This window comes from Elgaria multicarinata, chromosome 3 (assembly GCF_023053635.1).
Source record: "Elgaria multicarinata webbii isolate HBS135686 ecotype San Diego chromosome 3, rElgMul1.1.pri, whole genome shotgun sequence".
Taxonomy (NCBI): Eukaryota; Metazoa; Chordata; class Lepidosauria; order Squamata; family Anguidae; genus Elgaria; species Elgaria multicarinata.
In genome coordinates, this window is record NC_086173.1 from 105,405,563 (window position 1) to 105,422,702 (window position 17,140).

Below are 17,140 nucleotides of genomic sequence, written 5' to 3' on the forward strand. Positions count from 1 at the left end.
CAAGAGTAAACAAACATATGTAGTATATAGCACGTTCAGCACAACTGCCGGCTTAGAACACTGCAGTATTTAGGCCAATTATAAATCTTGCCAAACCTTCCTCAAGTACATGTACCAGCAAAGGAGTGTACATGTTATAATGAATAAACTGCAAGGGGGCCAAAAGTTCTACTATAAACAACTATTTTTGAGGATAGCAAGGAACTGCAGTGGTCAAAGAAACAGAAGACCAACAGGATAACAGAGTAGCACTGAATGTTGGCTGAACAGGAGCCTTCAAGCTGTCCTTTATACCAGACCACTGAGGAAGACCGTCATGTCAAAATGTGATTTGTTTATTTGGTATTGGTTATCTTTGGAAAAGTGTATATTCGTTTATTATTTTGATGCGTATTACATTTTGCTATATAATATATTATTATTATTATTATTATTATTATTATTATTATTATTATTATTAGCATCAGCATCATCAGCACCACCACCACCAGTAAGCCCAACCTACTTGTTTTGTTGCTACATTCCTAAGGGTTGGGGAATATTTCTTGCTTTGGTTTAGACAGAAAAATGTCCTCCAACTCCATTTGTAGAGTTGTAGGACATTTTTCTGTCTAAACATGCATAGCATTGTGCCCTGTTGCAAGAGTGGAATTGTGGAAAGTGAATTTAACAACTCCTGCTATTCCCTTAACCTAACAGCATGCCAGATACTGCAATTCTCCATGTACCAAAAGTCTAACACATTCATTTAACACATACTCCCTTCAAATCATATTATCTGGCTTCTGCTGTTCTGAAAGATTTCTTTTATCACTTAGCATAAATGCTCTGGAGCACATTTGTTCAGGACCTTCACTAATTATACTTTAAAACTAAACTATTCTTTTGGTAAATCTTGTTTGCATTTCAGAAGTAGATTTAATCAGATGGCCATTTACAAACATTTTGTATTTCAAATGAACATTTATCCAGCATGGGAATTTAGAGAAGTTCCTTACTTAATTTCAGTTTAGGGGAAGCAACCTCTTCGTCTTCAAGCAGAGGTCCCAGCTCTTTCCTCTTTTCTTTAAGAATCTTCTCCAAGATATGAGCATCATTATATACCTATTCATCATCAACAAAAATGTTTAAAACAACAAAACCAACAACAGGCCATTAGGCCTTTATTTTTATTCTACTTCAGAGGTCTCCCTTGTAACCTTGTTAACCTAATCCAGAGCTCGTAGCTAGCTTGGGCTTCCATGTTTATAGCAATGGCAAGGGAAGCTTAATGCATGGACAAAGATATGGGAGAGGAGCCATCTCTGCTCTTGCATAGGAAGGGATACTAGAAGGAGTCTTATTTCACTGGAACTCCTGTTTGGTAATGTCTTATGAGTCTAAGAATTATTCGTTATATTAGGGTTACACAACTGGCAGGCTGCAGGCTCAATTTGCCCCCTCCCAAACCTGTAGGAAATATTCCCCTCTTCCTCCCTCCCCTTTTGAATGCAAGGACATCTCCATGGAATAACCACATAGCTACATTCAGGGTAAGGCAAGACGACTTCTGGCATGCTTAAATATGAAATGCCTTCTCTTAAGTGAGACAATGACCCAGTTTTCACATAATGGTGGCAATTTCGGGGTTAATTAACCTGTGATTTATCGTAGTGCATGCTCAGTGCATTCCGGGGCCATTTGTATATTCAACTCCCAATCAGGGACGCAACTAAAATTGCCATAAAGAAATTGTATTGCTCATACTCTTAGAGAAAAACACTGCAAAGTTCATTTAATGAAATGTCAGAATAAGCAAAGGAACGCATGAGTGACAATTATGACTATCTAGCTCGATCATTCCTACAGACGCACCTGTGAGCCTTCTTCATTATAATGCCTCGCATTTCGAAACATTAACCTCATATCTTCTATCATGGCCTCCTCCCCGGAGTACTTGTCACTGCGGATGTTATGTTCTATTATTTTTAAATCCATTGGCTCCAAGATGATTTTGTAATAATCTGGATAGTCCTTTTTGGACGGTTTCACCATGAAGAGCTCACAAAGCCTTCGGCCAGTTCCAGGCTCTCGTGCCTCGAGAACAACATTGTACAAAATTTTCATTCGCTGTTTCTTTATGTTCTTTTTGCTGTCAGATATGAAGAGGGGAAATTACTACTTCAACTTGGATACATGCAACCAAAATACTGACTTCACCAGACACTAAGATATGCCAGCTATGCCATTCATGTCCATTCAAAACACTCAAAAATATTAATAATGACAAGCTAGACACTGATTCAAGACCAGCAAGCTACACAATCCCTGCTCACAAGACTATGTTTTAAAATCAAATCTAATGTAGAGAAGTGATTATTAATGATTGCATAACATTTTAGCCTTTTTCCAGTTGATTTTAAATTTACAGATATTTTTCAAAGTTCAAATTGATAAGGAAAAACACATGCTTTAAAACTTTTTCTTTATGTAAATGAAATTACTAGTTTAAAAAAGTGAGTGTAGGTAGGAATGAATTCTAGGGGGCTTTCTCTCAGGTATACAGCATTGCAGCCTTATTCACCTATATGAGATGGCACTGTTTAAAGTGAAAACAGAGAACCACAGATAAAACACATACGATACCTTGAATCTCATTTAAAAGTTCATACCAACTCAGCAACTGAACCAAAGTATAAACATTTCTGTCATCTGTTGATTTACATAGTTGATAGATCAAGTATTGATAGCTGACTATTTGTTGAGAATAAGTGAAAATTAAAACAAATCATTACTGTTTATTATTAGCAGCACGACAGACATAGCAGTATGCAAATGCATACCTTTTTCTTTTTGAACTTCCAGCATCAGATGTGGCAGAAGAGATCATACTGTCTCCGTCCTCAATATCGTCTCGCCTAGCTAGCTCCTTCTTCTTTGCCTGAAAGAGAACAAATCCCTAGAGTCAAATTCACCCTGTTCAGTGTCCTCACAATGCATGAATATTAAACAGCTGCATAGATCAAGTTCATTTGGAAAGATACAAATACAGCAGTAGCTTCCATCAACAGTAAGCTACAATTAAAACATTCAGTCATTCACATTTCTTGCATTAAAAATATTAAATACAGGGGATGAAATATCTAAATAATCAAATCTATTATAGAAAAGTAATCTTATTTGAAACCCTACATCCAAACCTCGATTAAGAAAGTCTTATTAACTTCCAGTTAATCCTACTGTATTTATTTGTACATCTTCAAAGCTAACATCCAATTTCCTCTTCAGAAGCCTGATTTCAGATCAACAGTATAGAAAACAAAATTAGCTCATCATGATTCATTCCTCATCCAGAATATTGTTTGTTTAAATTCATTCCCATCATAGGACCATCAGAAGAACCCTCCTTTGGATAGCATGTGGAATAATGCTTTTGAGTTAAAATGTAGCACTGTTGCATTTACTGAGAATAATTAATATCACAAGGCAGCAGTGTGCCAATGCAGATATATATGCACCAAATACTAGCTCCTACAAAAAATAAGCTCAGAAACAGAGCTGGTAAGTTTTACCTGCATAACCTGCTGCATTTTCAATACTCTCTTATAAATAGCTGAATTTGGAACATTGTAACGTTTGGCATTTTCAAACATCAGATTTAGATCACATTCCAAATGGTCGAGTGTTTCATATTCATGGTTCTTCAGTTTCATTCTGTAAAAGAGAATCTCTTTTCATTGCTGCAATGATCAGTTACTTTTTTATAAAGAAGAATTTACTACTTCTCCGTTTTCTGCAGAGAAGGACCCCAACACAACTCCCTGACTGGTGTTTGAGAAGTTAGATAAGAAAACGTGGACACAATGGGTTGTATCCAGCTTTAGTCAGATGCAACTAGGTTGGAGGAAATGAATGGGCCAGTTCCTATGATCAAAATAAGGTGACTTATTTAAATAGTGGAATGTGACAAGTACATGCGAGACATGATTTGAATAACCCTACAACAGTTTATGGATCACTTAGAGGGTTATTTCCCTCTAAAAAACAAAAACCAAGCCATGCCGCCTGGGTCTGGATAACATGGCAAGCCGTGCCCTAGAACTGATTATTCAAATCACACCCGGCACATGCTGTGATTTAAATTAGCCACATTGGCTTATTTTGATTGTGCAAACAAGGTTGACTTCTCTTCTCCCTCCTCCCCATGGCAAAGCCTTGAGCCCTCTGAAAATGCTACACAGAGGGTCGGGAGACCTACTGAAATGGATGAGCTGTGATGCAGGAGGGGAAAGGGAGACCCCTGAATATCGGGCCGAGACGCCTTCTGTGAGGGGAGCACTTTTGTCAACGCAAGGCAGATCCTGGGGTCTTTACCAAATTAATTCTAATATGAAATCAAGATACATGAACATCTCTCATCTGATATTAGTAGGTTTGAAATACACTTTAAACAAAGACATCTTAATGAAGGAAGGGGGTACTTTAATTCTTAAATGTATGGGTGTTAATACTTCACTTAAAAATCTGAAAATCTATATAAGAATACATTAGTGTAATGCATATTACTAGAGATCTACCATTTTTAAAAAAACTGAGCAGTGTAGACGTGCAGAAAATGTGAAAATTCAAAAAAGTTCAAAGCTTGAGCTTCAATAGCCAAACAGTACACTTCCGCACCCTGGCTAGGAGCCTGAAGCAGTCAGGGAACTACATCTCCCATGTAGCTCCACATCACACAACTGCGCAAGAGAGAGCACCTTGGTCTTTGCAAGTCGAGCCCACTCTCGGAGGCCATATTGGCGGCAGGAATGGTGGTGGAAGTGGTGGCAGCGAACGCCCTGAGGCGGTGGCAGAAGAGCAAAAGCAGTGGCCTCAGGAAAAGCTGGGTTTTAAAACGTGGGGGAAGAGGGAAGGAGGTGGGCCTGACGCTTGAGGGGAAGAAGCCAATGTCAGCAGCAACGGGTATGAGGACGCAAGGGCCAGAAACCCTCTGTTTCGTTGAAGGAAAATAACTTCCATATGGCTTCTGGAAGATTGACATAACGGGAGAAACTACTAGCACAACATGGGCTTTACACTAGTAGTTGTCAGATCTTTTGTGATCAAACATGAAATAACTTTTCTTTTTCCTAAAGCTTTTAAAACCTGATGTTGTTTGGACTCTATACTGTTAGTTTTACCCTACCCTGTGCCTGTTTACCCTACCCAGTGCCTGTTTGCATTCTCTTCCCCTCCTTATCGCTTTACTATGATTTTAATAGAATGTAAGCCTATGCGGCAGGGTCTTGCTATTTACTGTTTTACTCTGTACAGCACCATGTACATTGATGGTGCTATATAAATAAATAAATAAATAAATAATAATAAATAAACCCATTAGAAAAATAAGTGACTACCTGATTTATTCTTCTTGAAAAGTTTTGGTTCTCAAATATCTTGGTATTTCCCATGAGACTAGTAATAAAAGGAGGTAGCGGTAATGTAGTTACTTTGGATTACCAATTAAAGGTAATGTAGTTACCTTTAATTGAATCACGTTAAACCTTATGGTGTTATGCTAAAATAGTCTAAGAGGGCTTGCAAATACACACACACAAATTTAAATAGAAAGCATGAAATTTATCAAATACAGTCATCTGAAGAGTTGACTCATGGCTTAAGGTTGAAAAAATAAATTATTCTTGAAAACATTCAAAATGTGAAAGAACGCTACGCCACGTTTTACCTGATTTGTTGCAATGAAATAGGCATTTTGATTTGCTGGTAATAATCAGGATATTTTTTCTTTGAGGGCAAATGGAAGAAGGGCTCCGATATGAGCTGACCCTGGTTGTTCCGGCAGTTCCTAACTATATCATAAAGCTGATAGAGAGGATTGGAAGCGTCCATAAAGGAAGTAATGCTCTCGGCTTCTGACTCCCCTTCTTCATAGCGGGCAGCAGCTAGAAATAAGGGAACAACAATGTTTACGTCTTTTCTTTCTGTTTGCAACAGTAAAACGGATGGGATTATCCAAAAGAGAATGTGAATACTTTCTGGTACCTGAATGGTTTCATAGAGGCAGATTCTTTACGCATTTTCTATATGTTACTGGTTGCCTTGTTACAGAGCAGCCATAAAGTTTTATCTGCATTTGACTAGATGGATCAAGTACAGTAATTCATTCACCATCTACAAATAGTGGCCCCGTTCAGAAGACACCTTAAACCATGGCTTTAATCACAGTGGTTAAGCCAGAAAGCCAGGCCGTGTTCAGAAGACATCTTAAACCATGGCTTTAACCACGGTGACTAAGGCAAAAAGCTTTTTTCTGTCTAAATATTGCATCTTACAGTGCAATATTTACAGGATTGCATCTTACAGTGGTTTATACATACCCTGGTTTTGTCTGTATTTGTTCTTTAGTCACTGTGGTTAAAGCCATGTCTTCTGAACACAGCCTGGCTTTCTGGCTTAACCACCGTAGTTAAAGTCGTGGTTTAGGTGTCTTCTGAATAACAAATACAGACAAAACCGCTAGACCTCAAAAATTCAGTAAGATTGGCTGAAAATTGCAAAAGAACCAGCTCTGAGTGGTTTTCAGAAATAACACTTAAGTTAACGGGATTATTTTATCTGTTTATTTGCATTTTTAGTCAGTTCTTGCATTTCAAATGGTTGCTACCCTATTCTAACCCAAAGGAGAGGTAAGTTAGGAGTTCAATGAATTAACAGTTTATTTGCAAATATTGGCAATACTATTTTAATTCTTACCAGCCAAAACGGCATCTTCATCACTTTCAGATCCATATTGCAGTGCCATGGTTATTGCTGATAAACGATCTCCTTGGACAGCTCTTTTGTTACTGTAAAGTTTAGAGAAAACAGCTCATCAATGAAAAATCCCTTGGGGAGGGGAAAATGGATCCACATTTAAAATATTGTTGGTGCGCAGAGGGCCTCTATGCTGAGCTTTATTCCTCTTACTAGATCAAGAGGCAGGGATCATGTTACTGAAGTTTTATATTTTTGCCTCTTTAGAAGAAGACCCTCCCAATTCCAAAAAGTGGCCAAGCTTATGGCAGAAGTCAGGATAGCCCAAAAACTAACAGTAACTTAGACACTCCTTTTCTTTACACTCCTCTTATAGAGGTGTATTTTAGCAACTTATAAATATTTCTTTATAAAATAACTATTATAGGTAATTCAGTTTCATAAAAACAAAGACAGTACTTTCATACTTCCAACAACCAACCAGCTCATTATTATATTTTAAAATGCATTTTTTAATTTTGCAAACAAAGCCGAACAGATTTGGATACAAGAGGTAAAGAAGAGAAGCAGCCTATGATGAATATGAATGGACTGAATGGCATCCAGAGATTAAGGACTCACCGGTAATATTTATTAGCAGAATTTCTCTCATCGACAACACTGCCTTTACCCTGTGAGGAAGGACCTGTCAGCTTGGAAGCAGTCAAATTTGGAGTCCTTTATGAAGCGTGAAGAAGCCACAGAAAGTGAGAAAAAGATATCCACCAGAAAGCCAAGACAATATACAGTTAGGATGCAGCTCTTTTACAGAATAGGTTTTGAAATGCAAGCTAAAGGGCTCTGTCATTCCACTGTAGTGAAAAGTGGTATGCTAAATGATACTGATTTTATATCAAGGCCAGAGTAATGCATTTTAGGCACAACAGCACCAACATTTAATGCTAAAATGCTTCTTCACATATGCTCTGTGGTAAATCCCATTGATTTCACATTCAAAGCAGGTATACGGAAAACAATAGCCTCATTTTTTAGTCCAATTTATAGCAGCAGCAAAAACGTCTAAACTGCTATTTTTAAATTGGAAGGGATTACACATCCGAGTGCAATCTATTATCAAATAAAAGTACTGTTAACATGCACTAGGGATGTTTTTGACTGTATTGTTAGATGCAAAAGATGCAGTTAAAAGCCATGTCAGGGTGAATTTCCAAGCGAATTGTGTAGCAGAGAAGTAACAAAAGCAGGTTGCTATTTCAGTTTAAAATAACGTTGCTGAAATAGTTAAAAATGACAATATTTTGAGCATGGAAATCGTTTAATTAAGGAGGCACAGAGGAGAAAAATATACAAGAAAAATGGGTTGGGGGATTTTCAGGAAATCGCCATAGAATCAAACTTCAGGCAGCAGCATACTGTTAATCAAAAGCAATGTTAAACCACAGCTTCTACCTGTTACAGGAACCATTTTACACATAAAGGGCTACATAAGTGTTCAGGCCTTCATCATCTCATTGAAATTTCACAATGAAGATTGATGAAAGAAAATATATACAATAAAATTCCAGGTAGAAAAGTTGGCAGCATAAACAGAGAGCAATCTCTCCAACAGAAGTAAACAGTGCCAGGATTTCTGCACTAACACCCTTACAGCCCAATATGGTTTTCTCCGTTATATTCCCCTGGCCTTAATTCAATTTTCTCTCAAGCAGCTAAGATTGGAGCTTTATTTTGTGAAAAAGTGGCCACAAATTCATCTGCTACAATGCACTACGCCATAGGGATTTTGTGATGAAGCTTCTAAGACTAGCTGAACTGATCTAATGTCAGAGTGAGAAAGGGCAGGTCAAGCTAAACTGGGCTTAGGTGACATAGGCTGAACTTCTTATGCTCCTAGATAGGGCAAGGCAGGTTCAAAAGCCTAGGCCAGCCTTCTCCATCCTGGTACCTGGAGGCGTGATGACTTGCAACTCCCATCATTCCCAGACCAACACATCTGAAGTGCAACAGGTTGGGGAGGGCCAGAGAAAGTTGAAGCTATGAAAAGAGGATGTATGGATGCACTTAACATGTCATGATCCCCAATTATGGTATTCAATCCTAATTTAGAAGCAGCGATGTCCCCCACTATTACAAGTGATGTTGAGATCTGGTGATTGAAGAATGCATGCTGCCATGTCTGCTTAGTAGAGTCCTAACCAGAATATTTCCAATGGATCAGACCTGTACTCTCCAGCACATATAAAGAAACTGGCTGTTTGACTTTGGAGATCCAACTGCCTCTCCGCAACTCGATGCCAAAGATTTAACAGTTACTAATAATACACAAATAGTTAAACACGATTTCTCAGTATATTTTTCTTAATTAAACAAAAGATGTCAGTAACTTTATATACTTTTATTCTTCTTACAGTACCTGACTCGGAGACTTGATTTGGTCAGTTCCGAACGCTCGATTTCTGCCTTTTTCATATTAAATATTTTCTTTATTGCATTTGCATCCTGTTAAAGCAAATAAAAATTCTGTATTGAAAATGTATTTTATTAATTTTAAAAAGCTAAATATGAAGTAAAGATACTACTTAAAAGCTTATAGATATATTTAAATAGATGCAATATATAAAATATATTCTGCAAATATACATTTAGCAAAATCATTATGTAAACAAAAAGAAAGGGGGAAAGCCACAACATTCTGCCACAGAATAGAACCTAATACAGCTACAGAAATTATTCCAACTTATTAGTAGTATGAATTCTTTCTGTATAAAATGTTTCTCATTAGTGTGTCCTTCTTGATCCTATAGGTAATGCTACTTTAGACATAATGGCAATTTCTCATATTATATGAAATACCAATAAAGCAGCAGCAGACCTTTTCCAATAATAGGGTAGGCCTCTGTGACATTACCCACATTTCTATTCCCTTAGATATGTCTGTGTGAGTACGTCTAGAGAGTGCGGAATGTTGGGCTGAGTGGGTGTGGCTGGTGATGCTGTGGAAAGGGGGGAGGAGTAGATATATGGGGGAGCTGAGTGGTTTGAGGTGTTCGCTTGGTGATTGGGTTTGGAGGGTAGATGTGTTTAGCTGAGTGATTTGTCAGGAGTTGTGTGAGGAATGAGTGAAAATAAGATCATAGGGACTAAGGATTGTTATTATTAGGTTGGTTACTACCAGTTTTCTTAAGAATAGGCAGTATTTGAATAGAATTTGAAGGAACTAAGAACTGTAAACAACAACAAACATTTTCTTTATTTTGCTACCATAAAACCACGTGTCATTTTGGCTGTGTCTCCTGCTCTATTGGTTCATAAATAAACACATTACATTAAACCTTCAGCCTGCTATACTCACAGAAAAGCCTTTTCCAAATCTACTATAAGGGAAAGGTTGTACTTTTCTTTTTACCCCTTCCTCAGGTATTTAAGTGGTGGTGCTTAGCCTGAGGGAGGTGTGCGTGTCAAAGCCTTGTGTGTGAGGTGGTAGCATCGCAGCCTCTCTTTCTATTAATAAATTGATCATTTCTAAACCAAATGATGTTGGTAATTCAAATGCACATATAGGCCCAGTTCCTATGTAAAGAAACCCCCAAATTTTCTTTAAATTCTGGATTATCGTGAAAGAGGCAGCATGCTGGTGCACACTGACCAATTGCTCCTGCTTCAAGTAGGAACAACTAAACAAACCACAGAGCTCCCAGAGAAAGAACCCAAGAACAAATGGTGGGCTAGGGGGGGTTAGGATGGGGTAGAGTCACCCTCCCACTGGCAGAGCCCCATCAGGAGACAGGACCATGTCCACTCTGGAGGACCAGCTCCTCCTGCAGAAAGCTCTGCGGGCATTAAGCTACTGCTGGTGGTAACTGACATTAGGCCTCAGTGCAGGGCGTTTTGGGGCATCACAGATGTGGCTTTCGATCCACTGGATCCAAAGGCGCAGTCATCCCTGAGAGACCCCAGAACTAAGGATCTCAACTATGCCAGCCTGGAGCTGTTGTGTTTAATATCCCCTCACCCACTGGAATTTAAAAGAAAAAGAACCTCAGCTGGCTGCTTAGAGGAAAACAAAAGGTAAGTCTACCCAACCAGCAGAGATTTAGAAATCTCCACCACTCCACTTGCCCCACCATCCTTGGCATTACACTGTTACTCTAGTGTAATGCTGGCAGGTACATTTTATAGAGACCACATAACACCGGTCTTAAAGGAACTGCACTGGCTGCCTATACGCTTCCGGTCAGAATTCAAGGTGTTGGTAATGACGTTTAAAGCCCTAAACGGCTTGGGACCTTGATACTTGAGGGAGCACCTCTCCTTATATATGCCTGGCCGAGACCTCAGATCTGTTGGAGGAGCCCTTCTCTGCATCCCACCAATGCAACATATATGCTATGATGGGACAAGGGAGAGGGCTTTCTCTGTGGTGGCACCCCGACTGTGGAATGCCCTCCCCTTGGAGGCCCGATTGGCGCCAACATTGATTTCATTTTGATGCCAAGCAAAAACATGGCTTTTTAACAAAGCCTTTGATGTTTAAACTCACTGGCACATTGTTTTAACTGCTTTTATTGCTTTTAAATTATATATTGTTTTAACTTGGATCATGGTTTAATTTGTTTTTAACTGTGTATATTTATTGTTTTATACTGTATGTTTTCGTCTGTACACTGTACACTTAATGATATAGGGCGGGATATAAATGTTTTAAATAAATAAACAACTGAGATTTCTTTAAAAAGTCCATCCCCACCAAGCAAATCCCCACCAAGCAATTAAAAAAAACTATGTTAACTGATATCTCAAATTAATTGCAACAGGAAAAAAAAACCTGTTCTAGTAATATCAGAATGGTATCAGCTAAGCAGCAAGATACGTAGAACAGATTGTGCCTTTATTATCTAAGTTTCCTGGCAGAGACAATCACATCCCTCCTAATAGCCAAATAGAAATTGCAATACAATAAGAACAACAAGGACAACCAGGTTGCAGTGAAGAATCTAATTTTTTTTTTAATGTTGTTATCTGCCTTGGCAGTTATTGCTTGATGTGATAACGGTACAAGAAATTGAACTCTTTTTTAAAAAACTAACCTTGAATACTTGAGATCCAGGTTCATTGTAGGTTTTGGCATTCTTAACTAACAGATCTATGTCCTTGGCCATTGCATGAATACTTTTATAATTTCCGTTCTATAAACAAAACAGATGAAACAAAAATTGAAGGATTGTTCCCATATTAGGTGTGTGTTATTTCTGCGTAGCAACTACTAAAGCATAAAGAGTGTGAATAAGTCACATCCAACGATGAACTGAACTATAATGCATACAGTTAAAGCTGTGTGATAGAAACTGACACCATCAACTGAGAAGAAGTTTGTGCAAAAAAATATTTATACAAAACTCAGCTTCACAGAATATTTGGCAAGGAGCTAGGGGGAAAAATCACTACAGATTTCAAGTGTGTTCTTTATAGGAATGCCATAAAGCAGTGGTAGGAAACTGTAAACTTGAAGGCCAAATCTGCCCAACAGATGAACCCAAATGGCTTGCACCTTTTATTAAAAGGATAAAAGGAACTCTTTTGCCTTAGCTCCATCTCCCCACCACCACCAAACAAGTGGGGGATAAACCAAACGAAATACACCATCCGAGCTGCCCATAATACCTGCACTATTCCATCCAGAACATGGCAAATGCTAGCATGAGCTTTTCAATGCAATCCAGATAGGAATTCAAATAACAGTATCAATAGTCTATTGCCATAAAATCCTGCAGGTTAATTCCAAAGGAATGTATCACTTCAGTCAAGATATTTAGCAAAGGCTTAATCTACACATTCAACTTCCATCTCTCATCTTTAAACCTAATCTGCCATTTCTCCTTAGCAAAACATCAGTGGGAGGGGAAATGTAATAGAGTATCACTGAGCGGGGCAAAGCTGACTGACCAGAACAGGAAACAGGAGCACTCCTCACTGCAACATTTTGTTGCAGGTCCCACTTGTGATAGTTCTAGGTTGCAACATCTAGTATCTCCAGAACTAGTATCTTTTCCTACTTCAGTATAATTTACTGGAACACATCACAATTTATGTGAATCTGAATAATCAGCCCTTTTTCAGGCATCTTTATATACCCGTGTATCAACTTCAGTATTTAATGTCAAAATATTCAGGGTGTTTTGGAGTAAACTGTAGGAGTTGTCCCAATCTTTGGGTTGCTTCATACATGTTGATTTGTGACATGGATAGTGCTTCTGCATGGGAAAACCATATGTACATCATCACATGCAAGAACACACTTTTATTTCTCATTTCACAGAAGATCAAGAAACAGGATCCATGTTGGAGATCATTGCATCTGAAACAGTCTTACACTGGTGGCTATAAATCACACACTCCCCTCAAATTATTCTGAATTGTTGAAAAAGCTGACTACTATAAGGAATCTAAAGGTATTGTCCTAACACACTGGGGCAGCTCAAATGTAATGACCTTGGCTTAATAAGCCATTGTTTATTGAAGCAGAAAATGAGTGTCATATTGCACCCCATCCTGTCACACAAGGGGTTCAGGCCTTCTATCATGGTTTCCCAATATATTTGAACCAGAAACCATGGTTTGACCTTAACTATCCTGATTAGCAAGCCAAAATGAAACCAGTTTCTCAGTTCAGATGTCATGGGGCACAATAATTTAAACAAGCCATGTCAATAATGCCAAAGCCAGAACATTGTGGGAAAGGAAAAGAGAGAAGCACATAGGCACAACACTAATTCTCAGTTTAAATAAACTGTAGTTCATTTAACCCAGACCGTTAAGTCTATACCATCCCACTTGATAACCGATAATTACCACCGCAGAAACAAATAGACAATTTCAAACAAATTGCCAAATGCACATGTAAAGTGACATGCTGCAACGCTATCATTAACATAAGCAGCCATTTGCCTCTTGATAAGCACAGCTTTGCTTTCAAGGTCATATTACCATAAATATTTGATTTTTAAATCTCTTAACCAGTTTTAGACAAGTTGTATTCAAGCCCCATTAATGTATTCAAGCCGATATCCCCCAAAGTTATACTGCACCTGTATTCGCTGGGCAATAGTCTTCAGATCTATGGGCTCTTTAATTATTGCATAATAGTCAGGATATTGCTGAAAAACAAAGATAACATACCCAAGATATTTCATTTGAAATAAGTGTAACCATGATCGAACAATGCTCCTATTGCCAATTGGAACAGAAGTTTCCCAACTAAGGCTGCAATCCTAAAGACACTTACTAAAATGTACATGCAACTGAACTTAGTGGGACTTACTTTTAAAGAAACATGCTTAGGATCTCCACTGTAAGAAAGGCATGTTCCTGAACACAGAGCAGGCACGCAATGGCTGGGTTCACACAAGGCAACAATCCATACTCAAGGTTCAGCAGGGGCAGCCAGATTTGTAGGGGAGGCATGGGGGTGGGTGGGTCATAGCGCCAGTCAATCCCCTTCTCCCTGACTCACTGGTGGAGAGGATGTGAAGGCCAAGCCAGGGGATGGCAGTGACCTTCCCCACCCCACCCCACCCCTCTCTCTCCTCCTTCACACAAAGAGCATGTTAACTTGAATAATGGGCTATGTAAAGGTCAAGTTAATAGAAAATTTAGTATGAGCACCATGCACTTTGTAATATATTTAATAAATAATAGATTTCCTTTCATAAACTTATAAAAATGGCCAGCCAGCCGGCTAACTATAGTGTGCACCCTATTCTTCTAGGTCTATTTGCACCCTCTGTCATCGAGAACTAAAGAAAAAGAAGACAAAAATTGCCAGTATGATTGTGAGTATAGCGAGTGCTATAGAAGAGTAAAGGGTAACTTACAGCAGGGTAGATATTTAAGTTGCCTCTTTATTTTACTTTATTTCAAGTTACTTTAAGTTATCTCTTTATTTTACCCTTTAGCAATAAGCACCCAATCCTACTCTACGCATCATAATAACTGCAGAATAAACAGGCTTTCAATTCTTACCGCAGGCAAACATGCCTTCTTATTACTGGCTGGGTAGAGAGCACAATTGAACACAACACAAGCTCAAGCGGTGGTGTCTAACTCTAGCCCATAATACAAAGTTCTAATATTGAACTCTTCAGGGATCGTGTTACTATACAGGCTGCTTTTCCCCCCATGATCACTTAATTATAGGGTGATTGTGATCATGAAAAATCCACCCTCTCTCAGGGAAAGTCTTGAGTGAGCAGACTTTAGGGGGTTCTTTCAGATGAGGCTTTTGTTGTGCACTTGCCCTGCCTTATTCACTGATTTTTTTTTACTGAATTCCTAAGATACTCCTCTTTTTAAAACAAGCAGACATTATTTAAATGGAGTTTGTCATTGTCTGTCAGGTCACAAATTAAACAATAATTTCCCCAAAACTCCTAGGGGGTACAAAGCACAGCTCTAGGGGGCTGACTCAACTATGAGTATGGGTTGTTGTGGTGTGTGAACCCAGTCAATCTGAAGCACTACATGAGGAGATAAGTGTTCCTGGACAGCATGAAGAATTTAAAAATAAACTAATTATTTGTATATGCTTTTTAATCTCAGTCCTCAATACTTTTACTCAGAGCTCACAATGAAACTTTTTTGCAAGTTGCTCTACTTGGTATGCACAGCCTTTGTACAATAATGATGCCTTCCATTGGCATTATGATTTTTTTTTGTGTATTATACTTTTTTTTTTCATCCAGCACATTTTACATGCAACATTTTTTCTTTACTTTTTTCCTCTAGAGAAGGGGTAGGCAACCTGGTGACTTCCTGATATTTGGGACTATAACTCCCATAATCCCCAGCCAGCAAAGCCCGTGGTTGGGTTGTAATAGTTGTAGTCCCAAACATCTGGAGGGCCTACCCCTGCTCTGTGGTAGTGTCCCAATCCAGATCAAGAAACTAGCTGGGGTGAGGTGGTGGTAGGGAGCCTTTAGCCCTTTCTCCTCCCCTCTGCAATAGCTCTGATCGATGGATCACTCTTTGGCAATATGAATAGCAGGAGTGGGGGTCCCAATCTGGACTGGGGGGGGAGGTTTGAGGCCCCCTATCACATACACCTAAAAAAAAACACCTAGGGCATTGATGCGCATTGGGGCCCTGCACTTACATACAGTAACAGCTAGCTACTTCTTTAAAGTAAGATGTGCTTTGGGTTATAGAGTGCCTTACAATCGATATTTATTATTAAGTATATAAGCTTCATGGACTTGATTGTGCAGTCCAAAGACTTCTGCTGTATAACTTCTATTAATTTCAGTGGGACATTTATGAGGAAAATCTTTGGTTTGCATTCAGAAATCGGTATTGTTACTCACCACTTTAGAGGGAAGCTTCTGAAAAAGCTCACTTATGAGGCGGCCAGTTGGATTTGTGGCTACAGCTACTGCTTCAAGAAGTTGTTCAAGAATTTCTTTTAAATAACTCGGAGAAGACTGGAACAAAAATGATAGTGTAAAGTGGTTAAGAACCTAAGAACATACAATGTTGAGGAATTGGGTTGTGGTTGGGTTTTCTGGAATTGGCTGTTAAATATAAATTTTCCTGTTTTACAAAACAAGGGGGGAAAGTAACTAACCTGCTGTTGCCTAGACTGGTGAGCATATAAATTTTGGAATGAATAAAATAGTTTAATAAAATATGCTATTAGGATTAGGAATGTGTTGATGTTGATATTGACAAAGAAATTACTTCCATGATTTTTAGTGCTGCTGTGTGCTCACATAAGCACTATTAGGCAATATAATTAAATGTGATCATACATATATACCTGTCCTGGGAATATCTCATTGGCCTTTGAAGAGTGGTATATATTTCAAAAATAAATAAAAATAACATGTTCCACTGCCGCTTTTGTGGATAACTTAATTATGGAAAAACAATGTGCTACTTTAGCATAGTTCAACTATTATTTATACAGTGCCATCCGTGTGCATACCATTTCAATGAATATAAAAGAACAGGTCCCTACCCCGCAAGTAGCTCACAATCTAAAAACAACACCATTTGGGAAACAACTGAAAGGGAGGGAAGCAGGAAAGGAAAGGAAAGGAAAGGAACCTCTCATGCAAGCACTGAGTCATTACTGACTCTTGGAGGGACGCCAGCTTTCGCTGACGTTTTCTTGGCAGGCCTTATAGCGGGGTGGTTTGCCGCTCCCTTCCCCGGCCGTTATTACCTTTCCCCCAGCTAACTGGGTACTCATTTTACTGACCTCGGGAGGATGGAATGCTGAGTTGACCCGAGCCGGCTGCCTGAAACCAGCTTCCGCTGGGATCGAACTCAGGCTGTGGGGAGAGTTTCAGCTGCAGAAACTGCTGCTTTACCGCAGGGATCACTTCAGTTACATATTAACCTGGTTCATTCGTAA

General features: G+C 38.8%; 1 protein-coding gene across 2 annotated transcripts in view; it reads right to left on the reverse strand.

Moving 5' to 3' along the window:
- PBRM1 (polybromo 1) overlaps window positions 1-17,140 on the reverse strand; it is a 61,196-nt gene that overhangs the window by 32,688 nt on the left and 11,368 nt on the right. For both annotated transcript variants that reach the window (XM_063121149.1, XM_063121150.1), the window contains 11 exons: window positions 16,089-16,205; window positions 13,818-13,886; window positions 11,820-11,918; window positions 9,146-9,231; window positions 7,354-7,449; window positions 6,733-6,824; window positions 5,705-5,921; window positions 3,552-3,693; window positions 2,823-2,920; window positions 1,855-2,131; window positions 999-1,104 (listed from right to left, as the gene is read on the reverse strand). In XM_063121149.1, coding sequence (XP_062977219.1) covers window positions 999-1,104; window positions 1,855-2,131; window positions 2,823-2,920; window positions 3,552-3,693; window positions 5,705-5,921; window positions 6,733-6,824; window positions 7,354-7,449; window positions 9,146-9,231; window positions 11,820-11,918; window positions 13,818-13,886; window positions 16,089-16,205 — 1,399 coding nt within the window. The remainder of the gene's footprint in view (window positions 1-998; window positions 1,105-1,854; window positions 2,132-2,822; window positions 2,921-3,551; window positions 3,694-5,704; window positions 5,922-6,732; window positions 6,825-7,353; window positions 7,450-9,145; window positions 9,232-11,819; window positions 11,919-13,817; window positions 13,887-16,088; window positions 16,206-17,140) is intronic.